The 17,006-nt window shown below is 33.1% G+C and overlaps 1 protein-coding gene across 1 annotated transcript in view; it reads right to left on the bottom strand.

The window, feature by feature from the left end:
* The window catches only part of ADAMTS6 (ADAM metallopeptidase with thrombospondin type 1 motif 6), a 275,958-nt gene that overhangs the window by 157,408 nt on the left and 101,544 nt on the right, over positions 1-17,006 (bottom strand). Inside the window, exons 7-8 of the mRNA XM_052659189.1 lie at positions 12,538-12,581; positions 8,334-8,439 (exon numbers count right to left, since the gene is read on the bottom strand). Coding sequence (XP_052515149.1) covers positions 8,334-8,439; positions 12,538-12,581 — 150 coding nt within the window. The remainder of the gene's footprint in view (positions 1-8,333; positions 8,440-12,537; positions 12,582-17,006) is intronic.

Genomic DNA, 17,006 nt, shown 5'->3' with positions numbered 1-17,006 from the left:
AGAAAGATGAAAACTCTAAAAAAAAAAAAAAATCAAAAGAAAATCTAGAAACCAAAACCAGTGTAATAGAAATGTAGAATTCCTTTGATGATCTCATAAGTATACTAGACTAACTGAGGAAATAATCAGTGAGCCTGATGACAGCTCAACAGAACCTGACAAAATTGAAATGCAGAGAAAAAGAATGAAAAAGAGCCCCCCCCCCAAAACAGAGTAAAACATCCACGAACTCTGGAACAACATCTGAAGGTATTACATGTATGTAATGTAAATACCAGAAACAGAATAAAGAAAGACTACAGTCGAATGAATGTTTGAAGTAATGACCAAGCATTTTCCAAAATGAACAGATACCAACAACACACTCAGGAAGTCCAGAGAATATCAAACAGGATAAATATTTTTTAAAAAAATCTACTTATATTGACTCAAACTGAAGAAGACGACACAAAATCTTAAAAGAAATATCTTCTAGAGTACAAGGATAGGAATAGCAGCAATTTTTCATCAGACATCATGCAAATTCTATATCCAGTAAAATTATTCTTCAAAAGCTTTGAAGGATAATTACTTTCACAAACAAAAACTGAGGGAAGCTATTATCAGTAGACCTGTACTGAAAGAAATGTTAAAAGAAGTGCTTCAGGGAAAAGGAAAATTAAATAAATTAACTAATTAAAAATAAATAAATATATAAATTTATTTAAAATTTTTATGCTAAAACTCAAGAGAAACCATTAAAATTTTAAAGGAAGCATAATTGATAAGCTATGAGAAGAGATAAAATAAAACCATGCAAAATGCTCAATTAAAACCAGAGAAAGGAGAAAAAGAGAAGGAAAAGAAACAAACTGCAACAAAGAGAAAAGTTACAAAAATAGTAGATATTAATTCAACTATATTAATAATCACTTTAAATATAAATGGTTTAAACACATCAATTAAAAGCGAGAAACTATCAAGAGTGAATAAAGATATAAGAACTAATTATATACCGAATTTAAGAAATCCACTATAAATATAAAGACTCAGTGAAGCTAAAGGGATGTACATACACAGATAAACCTTGCTCATATGAATCAAGAGAAAACTGGGGCAGCTATATGAATTTTAGACAAAGAATACTTCAGAAAGGAGAAATTCTCAGGATAAAAATATTAAACAATAATTTAGAGATCATTTCTCCAAGGAGACAAAAAACTTAACAAGAATGTATGCATTTAACAATAGTGTCAAACATCTGAGTCAAAACTGATACAAAAGTATAGGGAAATACACAAATCCATTACTATAATTGGAGATTTAAACATCCCTTTCCCAATAACTGATTGATCGAACAGGAATAAAAAATCAGTAAGGATACAGTTGACCTGAACAGCACTATCAACTGGATCCTAAGAAGACATACAGAGGGCCAATAAGTACTTGAAAAGATGCTCACATCACTAATCACCTGGGAAAATCAAAACCACAATGATATATAATTTTATATCTGTTAGAATGGCTAACAAGAGATTACAAGTGGTGGCAAGGATGTGGAGAAAAGGGAACTACTTTGCACTGTTGGTGAGAATGTAAATTGGTATAGCCACTATGGAAAATAGTATTAAGTTTTCTCAAAAAAATTGAAAATAGAACTATGATATTTTCCATATGATATGGATCATATGATCCAGCCATCCCACTTTTGGATAGGTAGTCAGAGGAAATAAAATCTCTATTGCAAATAGATAACCTAAACTCTCATCTTCATTGCAGTATTGCTCACAACAGCTAAAATATGAAAGCATACCAAGTATCCACCAATGAATGAATGGATAAAGGAAATGTGATACACATCCCCTCTCACACAGTGGAATATTATTCAGTCATAAAAAAGGAAATTCTGCCATTCCCTTCTGTATAGCAAAATCAACAATCAACAAAATAAAAGGGACTCTATGAAAGGAAGAAAATATTTGCAACATGGATGAAACTTGGGGCATTAAGATAAGCGAAATAAGTTGGATAAAGACAAATACTGTTTGATCTCACGATATATGTGGAATCTAAAAAAGCTGAACTCATACAGAGTAGACTGGTGATTGTCAGGGGGTTGGGGTCTGGGAGAAATGGGAAGATGTTGTCCAAAGTGTACAAACTTCCAGTTATGAGATGAATAAGTTCTGGGGGTCTCAGGAAAGCATGGCTGACTATAGTTAATAATACTGTATTGTATGGGCTTCCCTTGTGGCTCAGCAGTAAAGAATCTGCCTGCAATGCAGGAGATGCAGGAGACACAGGTTTGATCTTTGTGTTGGGAAGATCTCCTGGAGGAGGCATGGCAACCCACTCCAGTATTCTTGCCTGGAGAATCCCATGGACAGAGGAGCCTGATGGGCTACAGTCCATAGATAGGATCGCACAGAGTTGGACATGACTGAAGCAACTTAGCACGCATGCAAGCACTGTATTGTATACTTGAAACTTGCTAACAGAATCAATCTTAAATATTCTCACCATACCCACACAAAGAAGCAATTATATGATGTGCTGGATCTGTTAACTAACCTTATCATGGTAATCATTTCGTAATATATACGTGTATCAAATCATCACGCTGTACACCTTAAACTTATACAATGTTATATGTCAATTATATCTCAATAAAGCTGGAAAAAAAGGAGAAAACACAAATTACAAATATCAAGAGTAAATGATGAAATGTCATTATTTATATTATAGACATTAAAAGAGACAATAATAAGAATAACTGTAAAACAAAATTGGTAATTTTGCTGAAACAGTCAAATATGTCGAAATACAAAGTTAAGCCCCCCCAAAGAAAGACTCAAAGATTTTAAATGTTATCTCACATCTAATTGAAAAATTAAATTATTAATAATAGTCCTACAAATGAAATTCCAGGCTCAGATGGCTTCATTGGTAAAGTCTATTAAACATTAAAAATGAAATAATATCAAACTTATGTATACAAACTGTTCTAGAAAACAGAACACTTCTTAATTCAATTTATAAGACTAACTTTATTCTGATACCAAAACTAGTCAAAGAAATGAAAAGAAAGCTACAAACCAACAATTTTTTGACAAATTGGACTGAAATAACTGGATCTTCATATGAGGAAGAAGAGGAATTTCAACCCTTACTTCACATCATACAAAAGAAGTTAACTCAAAGTGCATTATAGATCTTAATATAAAAGCTAAAAGTATAAAACTGAGACAAAAATACTGAAGAAAATCTTCACAATCTTGAAGCAGACAAAGATTTCTTAGGACACAAAAACACAAACCATACAAAAAATATAAACAAGATTTCATCAAAATTTAATTCTACTTTTTACAAGACATCATTAAAAAATGAATGACAAGCAAAAGATCTGGAAAAAATATTCACATTGCATATATATGATAAAGACTTTTATCCAGAATATATTCAGAATTCTTGCAGTTCAATAAGAAACACCTCAGTTTTTTTTTCCAAATGGGAAAAGAATTTGAGTAGACATTTCAGAAGATAATAAATAACAAATATGCACATGAAAAGATGTTTATCATCACTATTTATCAGAAAATAGATACTTAATTAAAGCTACAATGAGATACCACTAAAATGTATAATGGGTAAATCAAAAAGACATAATAATAAATGTTAGCAAGGATCTGAAGTAACTAGAACTCCCATAGATTGCTAGTGGGAATGCAAAATGGTATACAGCCATTGTGAATTAGAGTTTGTTTATTATAAAGTGAAACTAACATATACCATTCTACCAGCAGGACTACCCAAGAGAAATGAAACCGTATGCCCATACAAATTCTTATACACCAAATCTATTTAAAATAGCTCCAGACGAGAAATAGCCTAAAATGTGATGTATGCTATTATGATATGGAATATTCCTCACAAAAAAAAAGAACTATCAATATACATAACAACAACATGAAATGAATCTCAAAACCTGTGCTGAGGGAAGAAAGCTAGTCACAAACGGGTACCCACTAAATGAGTCTACTTAAAACTACAGGAAACTATAGGAAAGACAAGTTTAATCTATAAAGATAGAAACTAGATCTGCGGTTGTCTGGGGCCAAGGAAAGCTGTAGGAGTGTGGAGACTGACTGTAAAAGGGAGCAGAGGGACTTTTCTCAGGTAACATTCATGTTGATATCGTGATTGCAGTGATGGGTACATAGTTATATACTTTTGTCAAAATTCATCAAACTGTACACAAAATGGATGCATATTTATTGTATACAAATTATACCTAACCATTTAAAAACTTACTCATGGGAAAGCAAACACTTTGAAAAAACAGAATACTTAACTCATTTTTATAAGACTAACACTATTTTGATACCAAAATTAGACAAAGGCATTCAAGTACCAACTACCTTAGTGTATGTTTATTATTAGCCTTCTATTAAGAAAACACAACACTTGTACACATTGCTACATTTAAAACCGATAACCAACAAAGGCCTACTGTGTAGCACAGGGAATTGTGCTCATTATGTAATAACCTAAACTGGAAAAGAATCTGAAAAAGAATAGTCATATGTATAACTCAATCACTTTGCTGTACACCTGAAACTACCATAACATTGTTAATCAACTATACTCCCAATATGAAACAAAAAGTAAAAAAATATATATATAAAGAAAAAATAAAGTCTCCATATATTATATATCCACCAAAAAAAGAAAAAAAAAAAAAAACAGCACCGATCAGACATTTAAAGATATTTAGGGGGTTTCCATGGTGGCTCATTGGTAAAGAATCTGCCTGGCAATGCAGGAGGCACAGGTTCAATCACTGGTCAGGGAAGATCTCACATGCCACAGAGCAATTAAGCCCGTGCACCACAACTATTGAGCCTGTGCTCTAGAGTCCAGGAGCTGAAACTACTGAGCCTGCATGCCACAATTACTGAAGCCCGTGAGCCCTAGAACTTAAGATCTGCAACAAGAGAAGCCACTGCGATGAGAGGCCCAAGCACAAGTAGAGTAGCCCTTACTCACCACATCTAGAGAACAAGCCCACCTGCAGCAATGAAGACCCAGCATAGTCAAAAATAAATAAATAAAATTAGTTAAAAAATAAAATTAAAGATACGTAGGTATTTGCAGCAGGAGAGGGGAAGTTTGGATAAAGAGAACAATAATAATAGCTTCCTAACAAAAGTAATCTAATTTACAGTTTTGTCCTGAAGTCTTGCTACATTTTTCCTTATTTAAAAAATCTCATCTCCTAACCAATCTTCTTTAAAAAGTATATCTCTACTGGAGACCAAATATTGATACTGATTTCCAAAAGCAAGACTTATATATCCCTGCAGCTTTCAATACAACTTTCAACAATTCTTCCAAAATTAGAATTATAGTTCACTCAAATGCTATTAATTGATATATGAGTTAAGTCAAATCTAAAAGTTTTATGATTGCAAAACCTGTTCATCTTTTATGAAAAAATCAGACATATATAATAGTAGAGTAGCATAATGGACTGTCATCCCAGCCACATATCATTAAAATTACAAAATTCAAAATGTTATTATTTTTGCTTTATCTTTCTCTTTTCTTCTTCTTTCTTTAACAAGCAAATCTCAGATGTCCTGCTACTTGAATCACATATACTTCAACATATATCTCTAAAATATATTCATTTCTTAAAAGATTTCTATTTAAGATTATCTGCTTTTATACAGTATAAATATATAGCTTTCTCAATATATACATGCCTGGTTGAATTCTTGTGAATTCTCTTCAACATAATTTTTTTCAATTTCTAAAGCCTATGGCAGCTACATAATTAATAAAAAAAATCAAAGACGACTCTTTTCTCTAAGGTTTCATTAAGTGTTGATAACTTATGGCCTGCATTAAAGCCAGATATATTTAAATAAAGCATATAGATCAGTTTTTCATTTGACAAGGAAGCTGATTTTTTGCTTGCATAAGGGAATGAACATGGTCTAGTCTTAGCTATCCACTGCTGTTTAAAATATAGCATTCCCACATAAGTATGTGTGTGTGCTCAGTCATGTCCGATTCTTTGTGACCCCATGGACTGTAGTGTCAACAGGCTCCTCTGTCCATGGGATTTTCAGGCAAGAATATTGGAGTGGGTTGCCATTTCCTTCTCCAGTACATAAGTATACCCCGGGTGCAAAACCATATTCTATTAATATACAACCTAAAAATTAGTACAAAATAGTCACAGTCTAGTAACACAGTAGAGGTACTTCTCACTAATTCATGGTCAAAGATTTTTCATAATCACTTAACATTTACCTTACTAAATGATAAAAATGATAAAAACTTTGTCTTATACTCTATATAGAGCACATTATACTCTGAAAAGTACCTGATATATTTACCATATTATTTTGTTTCAGCACTTTATTTTAATAATGACATGAGTTGTACCACAGTTGACGTGCTAAATTCCTTAAAGTTCAACCCTATGATCTTAGAAGCAAGTAAAAGAATTTTCATCCATGAATAGGGGGTATGTTTAGTAAACCCTACTTAGTTGTCTGAAGATAAAGGGATAAGGTGATAGTGATATAGCAATCAACATGGAAAGAAAACTAATTTCTAGTGTTTCAAATAACATTTTTGAATTGAAGCATTCTGGCTTTCAATATAAAGCATTTTGTGGATTCCCCCCAATTTTCCCTCATGTTATCAAATAAGAATTAGCTGTGAAATAGTTACTCAAAGGCACATATATCTTAAGAGGTATATTCTACTTCTCTTTTACATTTCTTCTACATAAGGTACAAACCATTCATCTTAGGGAGAACTACAAGGAATTATCCATAAGGTCAACAAAAAAAATCTAATAAGCTTAGAGTAGCTCAGTTAGACTCTAGTAAAAAATACAAAAGAGATGAACCCTCACCTTGCCTATTTAAGTGCATATAAGAACAGGGCTTGTAATGCATATGTTGACATTGACTAACTTGTGGTTGCATGAGGTAATAGTGCCCTCATTGACACATTATTCATCTGCTGCAGGTTACTTGTCCTAACCTTTCAATTTAATTGAACCTAAAAGACCCTATTAAATTCAGTCTGGTTGTATAAGATTATGACAGTCATTAATGAGTCAGATTTTTAAGTGAGTTCAAGATAAACTGCCTGGTTAAGAGGGCTTTTCCCTTTTGTTTCCCTGCTCTTTATTGCAATGGAAACTAGAATACCAATATTTTTAGGACTTCATTAAAAGTGTAATACTGACTTTCCTTGTGTCTGAATTAAGTCAGGTTTGAAACTTGATGGTTACTTGAATTCACACATAAATCAATACCAATGTGGTAAACTTTAAATTGAAACTTTCAAAGTAACCCAAGAGACTGACCCAATTTTACTCTTCACTTAGGGAGAAAAAAATGAATTACAGATTTATCTCAGGAATGACCTCTGAGGCAAGTATACAATAAACATTCATTTTGTTTGTTCTTTTCCCCCATCCATTTTTCTACCAAAAAGGCAGACTGTAAAAAACTTAAGGCATACCAATCAGCATCAGAAGTTCTTGCAAACAGCCTGCTTCTTTTAGTTTAAAATGTCTGACTATCCTTTTAAAGCATTCAAACTTCTCTCCCTCCACATCAGCAAGCTTTTACATTTACTGTTGCCTATTGCTTGAAATAAAGTAAGGGTTTTATTGCGACTGGGTGGTGGGTTGGGGGAGGGGAAAGTCATAGGATAGTTTTTGGCACAGATTTATTGAAAACAAATATTGAAAACTCCAGATCCTCCTAAAAAGTAGTGAGAATAATATCTCACTACTCCTGTAATATCAGGATTTTGTTTTTTACTGACACACAAGTACACCTGAAAATGCAAATTGCACAGCAGTAATTACACAAACCTAGAAAAGGCCATGCTCATAGATGTATGAACAGTGAAAAATCAAAGTTCACTTTATGGTAATGATGTCAATAATGATTTTTAAATATATATGTATTGTCACTTAAGGAAATGAAAGATCATTTAAACAATTTGACTGTGAGAAATTGGGTGTTGAGTGGATGGATCATGATAAAGCTAAACTGTTTCAAATGTATATTAAAAAAACTTGAGTGTAGTGCATTCACTACTCTGAGGACACTAATCACTGAATCAGAGAGACTATTTAACAAATCTCCAATTCTTAAGATGATTTATCCCAACACCTTAAATGATAACACTCTCTATTGAAATCAGACAAAAAGGCATAAAATATGGTTGAGTACGGGCATTTCACACAGTAGTTATTTATGAATTGCTCAAAAACGTGGAGCTCTAAAATTTATTTTGATTTTCTTAAACTCACTCACTTGTGACCAATCTCATGTGCAATGGTAAAAGCTGAACCCAGGCCAATGTCTTCATTAATGCTGCAGCTCCTTTCAGGCTCACACATTCCAGCCACAGAGGCCAAGCCTGAATAAACAGAAGGAGACACAAAGGGTCAAGCCAAGGTGTTTCAGTCTTAAAAAGCCCATACTTATAAATGCCTGGATTCTTTTTAATAACCTCCATGCACAGAAGGAGCAGTTGGCAAAAGGTTAACTTTCTAGTCATTTGCAAAATCACTGGGGGGAGTTTCACTTTGCCGGCTAGACATTAATATTTTTTGAACTGCAGTCAGTGCTGGAAAATGTCTAGACTAGGGGTTAGATTTATAAATTTTACTTCTGGTAACTTGGGACCACCTAGTAACTTGAGCCAGAAGAGGGAATTTAAGAAAGCATTTCTATTTTAACATTCTTCAGGCTGTAGAAAGCAAAATATATCCACATTATTTTTCTAAAGAGATCTGTTTAAGTTTAGTGGGTTCATAAAAATATACAAGCAACTTTTTAGTTACCAAAAAAAGGGAATCCCAAATGGTTTTTTAAAATGACATTTTTATAAAAACATAAATGAATGATTCAAAACAGAAAAAAGAACTGTTAAAGATGTGAGGTTTTTGCATTTTTTTAAAAAAATTTTCTGAAGTTAGTCCTGCAAGTGATGCAACAATTTCTTTAAGTATTTTAATGGACAGAAAGTCATTCACACATTCAGTGTGGTTGTCCCCTCTCTCATTCCCCTAAATGAAGTAGAGTTTTAGTAATAAAGCAAAAACTATGGTGTTAATTCACTGATTCTGGTGAAATGTTATGTTACTGAAGGCATTTTTCTCTTGGGAATTTTACCATGTAAAAATTTTAATATTTATTTTCAAATGAATACCATGCTTTGTGATTAGTCCATAACTTTAAAACAGTGCTGAGAAAGAAAAAAAAATTGTGTGAAAGATAAAATTTCATGTATTATAAGGAAATAGATGCCAAGTCATACTTAACACACATATGTACTTAGGTTATTTAGAATAAAGTGAAGAAAGAGCAAAAAAAATATTTCATATATTAGGAGTCTACTATCATCACCCAGGTATTAATAATTATCTTCCCATGAAAAGTGATTTCAATCTAATTCAATTAATATTTACTGAATGCAATAAACAATGTTCTCTGTTAGGAACAATATCCCAGTTGCACTAATCTGGAACAGTAAAAGCTATCCAATTCATATTCTTACTGACAAGAAAACTCTAAAATTGCGTTTCTATTGTATCAATTAATATGAAATATCAACACTTACTACCATATTGGAACAAAGTTGAGGTTAGTATTGGATTTGCTAATAGACCGTTTGCTTTTCTTACTGTTTTATGTTGGGGGGTAGGCAGGAATTGGGGAAGGAAGTAATTTCTGTCTCACAGAGTTAATAGTGATACCTTTGTCCTGCTCTTCCATTCAACTAGAAGTCTTGGGACTTGAAGAAGAGGAAGTAAAAAGAGAGATTAGTTGGGCAAGATGACTTGTTTTTTTTTTTGGTTAATCAAAAAAAAATTTAATGACTATTACTACTAAACTCCACAGAGAAAAAGAGAGGGAGGGAAAATACAAAAAACTTTGCAGTCCATTATCTTTTTAAAGCTATTGGGTTCAATACGATCCATAATATGGAAAAAATAAAGCCACTCTATTTGAATATTGTTTCTCTTTTGAGCTTTATGAAATCTGGCTTAAAAATTGCTAATATTTATTGCTAAATTAACAGCATTTATATTCCCCAAATATATTACTCAACAGGTTATCTTTTTGTTGTTATTGTTGTTCTTGTTTGGTATGTGCCATATAGCCCTATTTTTAATTGAGAATTCTAAATGACTCCCCAGGGTGTATTTGCAAGCACAGATTTACTTCTGCATCTGCTATAAAATTGTTAGCTCTACTAAAAGAACAATCTAAGAAAGAACAGTTCTGGGAAATAACTACAATTTATTGAAAATACAAGGTATATCTTAACTAAAATAAAGAATTTAGATGCTAATATATTTTTTACAACTCCCCACCATTTTTTCTTTTCTTGTAAAATTAAAGCTGTCAGTTTTTATGTGTGATTTTGTTAATAAGGATTTGATTACCATCAGGTCATTTAGATTTCCTCAGTTTGATGGCCAGTTTGCATGCTTAAATCTACTTAGCCATGTCACAATTAGTCACCAGCAGTACTAAGCAAGACAATATCCAAGAATTGGGATAAAACCAATATGAAAGTTAAAAAGACCACTCAAAAAGAAAAAAAACTGATCAACTGTGCTGATAACATATTTGCCACATATTAAATTCAACACATGTATATATAATGCAGTTCATTCAGTTTTCAGCATAAGAGATAGTATAAAAACAATTTATAATAGTTTATAATTTGACAAATATAATTTATATTATGATTGAAAATACATTGACATGTACCCAAGTATTAATATATTGATTCTGGACATTAAAATATACTAAAGCATTAGGCAGTGTTATTTATGTCCCAATGAAGAATGTATCTCAAGTATAAATAAACTGCTTTTAAAAAGCAAAATAGACTATGTACAGATCCTACATATCAATATAGCTATACGTATTTATTTCCTCAAAAATATATACACTAGAGAATACAAGCTGTAGCTGGTATCCTCTTTGGGACTTAGTGGATACTGTACCTAAAACTGATTAAGTACTTAATAAAGACTTATAGAATCTACACAATAATGGAGGGAATAAGTTAAACTGTATAGATAATTTCTACATTAAATAATACCAGTTCATTTCTATAGTAAACACCCTTATATTTCCTTAAGTGACTTTAACAATATCCTTGCAGCATAAGGGCAGATATTACTCTTAACTTCATAGATAAGGAAATTGAAGAACAAAGAGCTAAATAAACTGTAAAAGGTAATACACTAAAACTGTCAAAGCCAGTGGTTGGTTTTTAGCTCAGGTTCCCTTCCTTTGGATTATTGTTGGTCTTGTTAACATAATACACTATGAAGAAAACCTTTCTGATGTGAGCTTTCTCAGAAAAAAGAGCTCTTTCTCTGTTATGATTTTAACTAGCAAACTTCTCCACCATAATACTTGTCATTGGCAAACTGGGATTTCTTCTTTCACCATAAATCCTGAGGGAAATGGCCTGAGGGAAATGGTGAAAGAGAAGCCTGGGAAGGCAGGTAAAATCATCAAGAGAAATTTTAATTTCTAAAGGGGTATTTAACTGACCTCCTCAGGAAGTGAGGTTAATACCTTTTCTCCCACCTCTACTTTAAATTTGATCTCAAAATTCTCATGAAGTGCATAGGAACAGATTTATAACTACTCCTTTACAGATAAGAAAAGTGAGACTTGTCAGAGAATCTAGAGAATTCACCTTCAGTTGCTTAACCTCTAGGTCTGTAAAAAGTCACTATGACACTGAAAAAAGAGAAAACATAGAAAAGGCTCCTTTTTTACTTAAAATAATTCTAGTTGCTTAACAATTTAGTTGACTTGAAAGCTACCATTTTCCCTCCTTTGTATTTGCAGTTAACATTTAACCACTATGAAGCTATGCTCCGCAACAATGCATAATTTTTTAAATTGTAGACTAGTATAGAACTGCCTTAAAAATGTGATATTTAGGAAGAACAAGGAAGATAATTCTGCTCTCTCTCCAAGTCTGGCTATAATAATTTACAAAACTGGATTTTTTTTCTGTACAGGTAACAAAATTTTCCAATAATATATTAATTTATGAGGACATAATCTTTCCACAAATTGGGACCAAAAGAAGTACTGTTCTTAATGTCTCTGCATGAAGTATCTCCCAAGTTTCTTTTTCCTTTCCTTTCCTGAGATTTGAAGGTGCTTTAATTTGCCCTCAAACTCTCAATATTTTGGAAAATACATTACAGAGATGGATTATATGAAAATGAGTGGTAACTTTTGATTTAGTATTACTGTGTGATGATTTTGAAACACCTTCTAATTTGTTTTTAATCATCATTCTACTTGTTTCCTAATCAGTGACATATCCACAAAGGTCTGGTTTAATACTTTATAGGAATAATTTCAGATGTGCCAGAAATGAAAATCACCAAATTAATAATGATTAAAAACTAAAACTATTGGACCAAAAAGACAATCTGAACTATCCTCCCTTTATAAAAAAACTTACCCAGTGTTCCACAGGGCTTATTTTTATAAGTGCAGATATCATATCTATAGAGGAGAAAAAAGAGAGATGAAATTTGTAATCTGATCAAATTTTTTAAATGTTTTGTATATTCATCACATTTCTTTCATGGAGCTTTGGTTGTCAGACCACAATCAGTGCAATTATAAGCAGCCAGCTGGAGTGTCGGCATTTTCAGCACTCTGGGGGACACGCCGGCTGTACTACACTCACAGCCTCTGGCTGCAAGCCAGTGGGACACCTGCCAGTAAGAAAGAAAGGTTAAAGTGGATTTCTGTAATTGCAAGTTCCATAAAACTATCTACCATACTGTTTTGAAGCTAGAATAGCTTGTCTGCAGAATGCTACTGCTTCTACAAAAAGCAAATGGGTGGCTTTTTATTTCCAATATCTTTTGGACCTGCTGGAACATTTTTTTTATTATAGCCACAGACGGTATTTTATACTTCTGAGCTATAAGCAATATTTGGAATTCCTTCAACTCTAACACAGGTTCTTGTTTTTTTTTAAAAAAAAATAGGGCTGAACAACAATGGGAATAAAATTGATATCATCTGGCTTTCCTAGTTGTATATCAATAATTTAGTGTGGTTAAAATATAAACATTTTACAAAGAACTAAAAAAATAGCTCAATAGAAACCTTTCCTAATGTTGGTCAGATACTTATTCCAATGTTGTACTACATTAAAACTCAACATAAAAAATAGAATCTATAATACTCCATATTTTAATGTATATTACATTTAGAATGCTAAATCAATATTGATGCAGACATTTAAGTACTTTTATATATCTTTTTAATTGAATCTCTAAAATCAAAAGTATTCAAACTACTAAAATGAAAATAAAAAATAAAGTTAAAAAGACTGAACATTTTTGTTTGCCTACAATTTATGCTAGAAAGGAAAAGCTTCTTTGGAAAAAAGAATAAACTTTCACCAACTACAGGAAAATCTAAGTTGGAAAAGTTTTTTTTTTTTTAATGGTATATAAATGGTTAGTCCATATCACTTGAAGAAGGGGTTAATAATCAGTCTCATTCTTGTTCATTATATCAAAATGTGTTTTCAAGAAACAAATATTATACCATTGGTTATTTCCTTAAAATCCCTGAAGATTCCTTTGCCTACTTTTGAATTTCAAAATCTTGATCTTGATGACTTTATATTTGAGAAAAGGGATTTCTTCTCTTCTTGCATAACTTTATCTTCTGACCATTCACACATTCATGCCCTCTCTTTTCCTGTAATAAGTAAACCACAGGATTGCAGTACCTGGTACACTCCTAAATATAAGATAGATATCAGTATCTAGTACACACTTGAATATAAGAGAGAGGGTACTTGGTGTACTTATCAAAGCACCAGAAAATATATTCTGGGTGTCACAATCAATTTATCTTGTGATTATATGTGTAATGCCTATGACATTACATAGACACCACCCAAACCAGCAGTCTTCAACACAATGTAAACACACCTCTCATTGGTAACGCAGATACAAATGCATTACCTATTAAACGGAGCCTATTTCCAAATCATTAATTTCCATTTGTCAGTTCAGTTCAGTTCAGTTCAGTCGCTCAGTCGTGTCCGACTCTTTGCAACCCCATGAATCGCAGCACGCCAGGCCTCCCTGTCCGTCACCAAATCCCAGAGTTCACTCAGACTCACGTCCATCGAGTCAGTGATGCCATCCAGCCATCTCATCCTCGGTCGTCCCCTTCTCCTCCTGCACCCAATCCCTCCCAGCATCAGAGTCTTTTCCAATGAGTCAACTCTTCGCATGAGGTGGCCAAAGTATTGGAGTTTCAGCTTTAGCATCATTCCTTCCAAAGAAATCCCAGGGCTGATCTCCTTGCAGTCCAAGGGACTCTCAAGAGTCTTCTCCAGCACCACAGTTCAAAAGCATCAATTCTTTGGCGCTCAGCCTTCTTCACAGTCCAACTCTCACATCCATACATGACTACTGGAAAAACCACAGCCTTGACTAGACGGACCTTAGTCGGCAAACAAATGTCTCTGCTTTTGAATATACTATCTAGGTTGGTCATAACTTTTCTTCCAAGGAGTAAGCATCTTTTAATTTCATGGCTGCAGTCACCATCTGCGGTGATTTTGGAGCCCCCAAAAATAAAGTCTGACACTGTTTCCACTGTTTCCCCATCTGTTTCCCATGGAGTGATGGGACCAGATGCCATGATCTTCGTTTTCTGAATGTTGAGCTTTAAGCCAACTTTTTCACTCTCCTCTTTTACTTTCATCAAGAGGCTTTTTAGTTCCTCTTCAGTTTCTGCCATAAGGGTGGTGTCATCTGCATATCTGAGGTTATTGCAATTTCCATTTGTACCCCTATCTAAAGTTGGTTTGCTGAAATGCATCTGCAAGTCACCAATATTCTGTCCCTCTTTCACTTTTCATAATTGGCCTGTTTCTACTTTACAAAAAAAAGAAAGCATACTTCTCACCCGTCCCAAACCTTGTCACCCTGCATTGTTCCCCTGGGGATAAAAGTTTCCAGAGCATAATGCAAGTGGATAATTCAAGAATGCATTGATCCTAGAGGATAATCCTTTATTTGAAAAGCAAGAAAAACTGAAGGGGATGATGCTTGTTTCATCCTGGGAAGATCCTGTGTCTGTCAGTCTATCTGACTGTTTATTAGTAAATCTATCTATCTCATAATTAGAATTCAGAAGTGAGATGGTTGCCATGGAGTGTATTAACAGGCTGATTTGATCTAAAAAATAAAGACATCAAAGTCTAAGTAATTTAGCTAAGTAATTTGGAAGCTAGGAATGATGTAGCCAGTTAGATGTTATGTAGACATTTTTTCATGACAATGAAATAGGCACCTCCAAAGTTTTGAAAACATTTATTTGAAGCATTTACACAATATATGTTTTTAGCTATAGTCTCTGTAGCTACTTAAACTTGCAATTAAAAGTATTTTAGATTTAAAATATGCAAAGTGGTATATAATTTCTCAAAATTATTTTAGGGGTCAAATTAAGCAAAAAATTTGAAAAACCACAGACAAACACAACTTATATTTCCACCTCTTAGCAGTCCTTTCTTATCTTCTTTTCTTGTTCTCATTTTGCCTATACCCTTTATATTGCAGTAGATGAATATTATTTCATTCTGTCATGACTGCAAAAATACTTACACAAAGGCTAAAGATACCAATAATAAAAGCTAAAGCATCCTAGACTAAGATATTTCTATTTGCATTTTCTTCAGCTTTCTCCAATCCTTTAATATATCTACAGAATTTTTCTATAAGCCATTCTATAGAGAAAAGACATAATTTCTTATTGGCTTCTTCATTCAATTCATACTCTATCCTTCTCTGTTTTATACTCACAGAGAACAATTATGACCTATGCTTCACCTATAATATCAAGTACTAAAGGCAACATTTTTACATTCATTCTTTTATATACAGATGTACTGAGTACCTATCATGTGCCCAGATATAGTGCCATATACTTAAACCTAAAGATGAACAAGTAAGTTATAGTCTATTTGGGAAAAGACACATAAGCAGATAAGTTACAAAATGTGAAAAAAAGATTAAATAAATGTTAAAAAGCTAAACTTACACACAATAGAGCTAATACTTGCTAGCTATTATAATTAAGATTATTGTCACAATCAAGTTATAAACAAAATACTGTGGAAATACAGATGAAGGAATGATTCCGTAATAGAAAACTAGGAAACAGATGCATATAGGACATAACATCTGAAATGGATTTCAAAGATCTAGCCAGATAAAACAGAAAAGTAAATGCATTCTAGGTAGATAATAAAATAGTCAAAGAAGCAGAGTTTGGAAAGGGTATGGCATGTGCAGGGAACCATGAAAAATTCAGAGAGGCTGAAACACTCAAAGTATAGGGTAAAATATCAGAATACGAATTTGGGGAGTTGTTGTGGGAAGGATACAGTATTAAATACTCTGAATGCCAAACAGATTTTTTTTTTCGTATAGGCAAAAGAAACTTAAGTTTGAACAACAGGAAACATTTTTAAGTATGTTTATATGAATGTGTATACAGATTAAGTCTGCATACAGATAAGTGTGGAAGGTAAATAAATGGTGGGTATCTGAGAGTGGGAGGTAGAAGACTGGGGGAGAATACAATGATTTTTACTCTTTTTACTATGTGTGTGTTTGTCGCTCAGTCGTATCCAGCTCTTTGCAACCCCACAGTCTGTAGTCCTGTCCATGGAATTCTCCAGGCAAGAATACTGGAGTGGATTACCATTCCCTTCTCCAGCGGAACTTCCCAACCCAGGGATCGAACTCTGGTCTTCTGCCTCGCAGGCAGATTCTTTACCATTTGAGCTACAAGGAGGTCTCTTTAAAAAAAAAAAAAAAAATGAGGCCTTAGCACCTGAACAGGGACATGAACCCTGGACCCTCAGATTAAAAGTCTGATGCT

Source organism: Budorcas taxicolor, chromosome 20, assembly GCF_023091745.1.
Source record: "Budorcas taxicolor isolate Tak-1 chromosome 20, Takin1.1, whole genome shotgun sequence".
NCBI classification, from domain to species: Eukaryota; Metazoa; Chordata; class Mammalia; order Artiodactyla; family Bovidae; genus Budorcas; species Budorcas taxicolor.
The sequence above is the reverse complement of the archived record's forward strand: the minus strand, read 5'-3'. Positions and strand labels throughout refer to the sequence as shown.